Source organism: Rhagoletis pomonella, unplaced genomic scaffold (assembly GCF_013731165.1).
Source record: "Rhagoletis pomonella isolate Grant_MI unplaced genomic scaffold, Rhpom_1.0 Rhpom_scaffold_01974, whole genome shotgun sequence".
NCBI classification, from domain to species: domain Eukaryota; kingdom Metazoa; phylum Arthropoda; class Insecta; order Diptera; family Tephritidae; genus Rhagoletis; species Rhagoletis pomonella.
In genome coordinates, this window is record NW_023460528.1 from 9,114 (window position 1) to 14,173 (window position 5,060).

At 36.8% G+C, this 5,060-nt stretch overlaps 1 protein-coding gene across 1 annotated transcript; it reads left to right on the forward strand.

Annotated features, from left to right (window-relative positions):
* Positions 1 to 264: 264 nt before the first annotated feature.
* Positions 265 to 1,980, forward strand: LOC118752935 (phytanoyl-CoA dioxygenase domain-containing protein 1 homolog). The gene is made up of 3 exons (XM_036487784.1): positions 265 to 291; positions 996 to 1,653; positions 1,710 to 1,980. Exons 1-3 carry the CDS (start codon positions 280 to 282, stop codon positions 1,892 to 1,894), a joined length of 855 nt encoding a protein of 284 aa, XP_036343677.1. The 5' UTR covers positions 265 to 279; the 3' UTR covers positions 1,895 to 1,980.
* The last annotated feature ends 3,080 nt before the right edge of the window (positions 1,981 to 5,060 follow it).

A 5,060-nucleotide genomic window follows, 5' to 3' on the forward strand; every position in this document is an offset into this window, starting at 1 on the left:
TAGTCCCCTTTCAGACACGTCAAGTCTTGCTTTCAAGTCTGCTCGTTCGTAGGCGAAGGAGGTGAGAAGAGAGGGGAAGAGTACAGATACCTCCGTACCGTCAATTCGTTTCAAGTTTTCTTGTCTCTTTTGATCTTTTCGTTGCTTCCCATTTAAAGAACCAAGGACTTGACTTCAATTAAAGTTGACGCGTGTGAAAGCAAATAGAAAACACAAAAGAGAATGCGAAAAAAATTGCTTTCAAGACTTGACGTGTCTGAAAGGGGACTTACACCTAAAATGCTACGGAAAGTGAGTACCGCTTATGTTTGTTTTTCGTAATGATGAAAACTAATAGCGTTTTCTTTTCTCAAAAAAAGTTCTGCCCTTTAATATGGGAACTCTTGCTCTGCGTTGCCCTGAAAATGTTGCGTTCTTTATATGAGAATGAAACAGAAAATATACTACTCCATCACAATTTATTTATAGAACTTAATAAAGCTAAATTATTCACTTGGCCTATAAGTCTTTAACAATTTTAAAGCAAAACACTTATTTCTGATAGGGAAAATAATTGCATTTTTATAAGATCAAATTAAAAATCAGCCATGCAACTCTCACTCTCACGTTTATTTGAGGGCAGAAAAGGCAGCACTTTCGCCAGATCAGAGCGCAACCTGCTGAGAAAAGAACACGACGCCTTGTGAAAGGGCAGAGAAAAGAACATGAAAATGTGACAGCGCTAACACAAGGCAGAATAAGTGCAGCCTTTTTTCGAGAAAAGAAAACGCTATAAGTCATTGAAATAAATTTAGCATGTTATTTCCTAAAAACTCTATGTTATTATTACATTTTTTTAAATTTTGAAACCGCTTAGAAAAGTTAATACTTCTACTGTATAGCCAAAACTGGTCAGAATAAAAAATTGTAAAAACTCTAGCTAACACCTAACTTAGGCTTTAACACATTTTTTTTCAACAATAAGAATCTAATTAACAAGTTACCATTGTTTTTAGCTGAACCAAAATGGCTACATTATCATTGAAGATTTTCTCACGCCAGCAGAGGTCGATGAACTCTACTCGGCTGGACGTGACCTCTGCATAGATGCACCACGAGCAAACCGCAAAATTTTTAGCACAGTTAACCAAAAGGATGCACATAGCAAAGATACATACTTTCTTGATTCTGGCGACAAAATTCGGTTTTTCTTCGAAGAAGGTGCCGTAAATGAGAATGGCGAATTAGTTGTCGATCCTATGATCGCCCTGAACAAAGTGGGACATTCCTTGCACGTTGACCACCCGGTCTTCAACAAATTAACCTTCAGTAGTCGTGTTAAGGAAGTTTGCTGGCAGTTGAACTTCAATAAACCAGCGGTGTGCCAGAGCATGTACATCTATAAGAATCCAGGCATAGGGGGCGAAGTTATTCCACATCAGGACTCCTGGTTTTTGCACACAGAGCCGAACTCTGTTATTGGTTTTTGGTTTGCGCTTGAAAATTGTACACTAGAAAATGGTTGTTTGCACGCAATCAAAGGTTCACATAAGAGCGGAGTTCATCGTCGATATATGCGCAATCCGGATAAGGACGCTCAACAACTACTAGTTTACGATCGTCCTGCACCGATTTACCCTCAATCAAATTACACACCCTTGATCGTGGGCAAAGGTAAAACACTAATGTTATGTTTATATAGATTTGTCTTAAAATTTGTCTTTTCTTAGGTACCTGCATCATTATTCATGGCAATGTAGTGCATAAGAGTGAACCAAATCGGTCGCAGAAAAGCCGCCATGCTTACACTTTCCATGTCATTGAGACCGAGAATAACGTAAAATATTCGGAAGACAATTGGCTCCAGGCATCCAAAGAGAAACCTTTTCCTGTACTTTTTGAACGTAACAAATAAGTTATTCCTTTTGAATAAATACATTTATACATACATATGTACATATCTAAATGTCCACTAACAAATAAATCAAGACTAAAAACTTAGCAGCAACCTCGCGACAAAACCCTCACCACTACCACTCAGGTTTCCCTCACAACTATTTACATAGGTATGTATGTACATATATGGTGACAGGTAATAAGATCAACGGAAATAAGTTCAATTGACTTTATTTCGCACCAGGGTACCTTTTTAAAAACGAAATAAAATCCATTGACATTATTTCTCTTTCAAACATTAAATTTGCTTAGCTTCTCGGCGGCCCGCGTTAGCGCGCCACGCCGCGATCGCCGCGCTCCCGCCCCGCGTACCCCGCGCGAACGGCGAGCACACCACGTCACACTATGCCGCGGCCCCCCGGCCACCCCTTCCCAGTCTCCCGCCGTGCTGTAACGCAGGTAGATTTATTTTTTGTATACGTTGAAATATAATTTTTATATATTTTAAACATCGAGGGCTTACTATTCAATAATACCCTCTATCTGCACACTTTTCACTTGAGATTCTGATATAAAAATCCACCTAAGCTTTAACTGTCATCAGTGATATTAATTTTACCTTATATAACGACAGGTAATAAGTTCCAGATGGTTTCTAAAATCACAAATTAGTTTTTGTGCAAATTGCAGATAGAGGGTATTAATGAATTCAAGCCCTCGATATTTCACATTTTTATATTTGTAAGTTATTGGAAGCAGGGATGCCAACTTGGCTCAAACCGTGCCATTTGTCCCTATTTTACTTCAAATGGCACTTAATTTTTCAATTTGGCACAAAGTGCCAAAACGGCACTTTTGTAAAAAAAAAAAACATTTCAATAAATTTTTGTGAAATCCTTTGCGTGCACTTCTTTTTCTCAACTAAAATTTTCTAATGTATAAAGGCTATTCAACTGGTTTATCTTATTTTATCATTGCACTTTTGTTTGGAAAATGTAGCTTTATTTTATTGCTAAATGTGAATGATTAAAAAGAATGACACCTTTTTTGGTACTTTTATTTTTCTATTTTGCACTTTTTTATCCTCAATATGGCACCTCATAACTAAGGATAGTTGGCAGCCCTGATTTCTGCTGTGTTTTGGGGCAACAACTTGTCTGCAGTAAAAAAGCATATAATTTGTGTTTCAAAAGTGTGTGAAAACCAATCAATTAACTTATATGATCTCGGTTCCGATATTAAATAATCAATAATTGTTTATACCCGCATTTTGGCACATTGGCTCGTGGAATCACCTAATAAATAGTGTCGTTATTCTCCTTAATTCTTTTTCTATAATTGTTTCCTTATAGAAAGGTTGGATTCTTTTCCACCTTAGACATTCTGAATTCGTTCAAAATACGCTAATTTAAAACACAGAATTCTTTCGGTGTTCCTCCGGAGTTTTTGGACATGGACTGTTTCTTCAATTTAATAGTGTTCGCTTTATTTTTGTGGAAACAAAACATGTTTTGCAAGTTATGGATCATTTCTACACTCTTTCTTCAAATATTTCTCGTATTCCAGCTGTGCGCTGGCGTTAAGTTTTTCGCATCGTGTTTTTACATATTCGTAATTTAAAATTTTTTAATAAAATCAATTGGTGGTAGTTCATGATTGTGTGTGGATTAATATCACAACGCTGAGGATTTGGCAATAACCTTTTTCATCTATTAAAAAACAACACTTACGGGGCGATGTTTATTGTAAGAACAACATTTTTTTCTATGAATCGACATACTTTAAGCATTGTTGACGCTATTTCCATTTGAATAAGGAAATAGCGCCAATGACTTTATTTCCAAATTTTTGTTGACTTTATTTCGCTTTTGAAAAGGTAATAATGTCAATTGACTTTATTTCGCACCAGAGTGGGAAATAAAGTCAATTGACCTTATTTCCATTCACCTTATTACCTGTCACCGTATTATTTGTGGGAATCGAATCGTAGTAATAAACATCGAACATGCGGAAACTTTGGGCCGTAGTTGTAGTAAGTATTTTTCCATTCTTAGAAACAGATCTGTGAAACAAAGGCCTGCAGTTATAATCAAAATTAAGTCGACACTAAAGTTAGTTGCAGTTTTTTTTCCAGGTAAAGTTATGTCAAAAAGCTGCAACTCAATTTAGAGTCGACTTGACTATAACTACGGGCCATGGGCGCATCTATGTCCGCTTCTGGTTGAATTGTTGAACCAAAAGCCAGAACTCCTCCTATGCCTGAAGAACTGGTTCTTAATCCAATGCAATAAATCCAATGCAATAAAAACAACTGATAGCAGGCAATGCTGCACGTTTCCGCAAGGGTTGCAGCATATGGATTTTTCGTTTTTCGTATCTTACTCTCCCAAAGAGAGAAACTTACTAAGTTATGCGCCAACAGAAATTAGCAAACATTTGCAAGCTTCACTGCCAGCTGGCGTCCACGGTTGCATTACAGGACCTATACGTATATTTCTTCTGATTCTGACTTTCTTCGACATACGCCTCAATTTCTTTGTGGAAGTCACTGCCGGATTTCCTATATCGACAGTGGTGTCAACTACGTTCCGATTACGAATACAGCTTTTTCAGCCGAGTACCTTTTAAATGTTTGGAATTAATTAAATTAATTGAATAAGCAAATAGATTGTTCTTTTTTAAATTTAACGAACTTAGTGATCCAAATTAAAAATTTTCCCAGCACAAATTTGTAACTTCCCCTCCAAATGGAATGTCAAAATTGTCCTCTCTCCTTGCAAGTTTTAAAAGTTTTTTGCCCAAACGAACGCGATTTGGTAACAATTGGTACCAGCTTGCACAAGTTTTTTGCATGGCGAACAGAACTAAGGTCCGACTATGTCGTGCAAAAATAAGAAAATTCTACTTTTCATTATCCATATTTCCGGCGTGAGAAAATTGTTTGTGTTGTTTTTGGAGCCCACCGGCTAATATGAAATGAAACTAAAAAAGAAATAAAGAGTCAAAATTGTGCTCTCTCCTTGCAAGTTTTAAAAGTTTTTTGCCCAAACGAACGCGATTTGGTAACAATTGGTACCAGCTTGTACAAGTTTTTTGCATGGCGAACAGAACTAAGGTCCGACTATTTCGCGCAAAAACAAGAAAATTCTACTTTTCATTATCCATATTTCCGGCGTGAGAAAATT

Coding starts and splice junctions, on each gene's coding strand:
- LOC118752935 (XM_036487784.1), top strand. Junction 1,654..1,709: donor ACCCTTGATCGTGGGCAAAG/GTAAAACACTAA, acceptor GTCTTTTCTTAG/GTACCTGCATCATTATTCAT.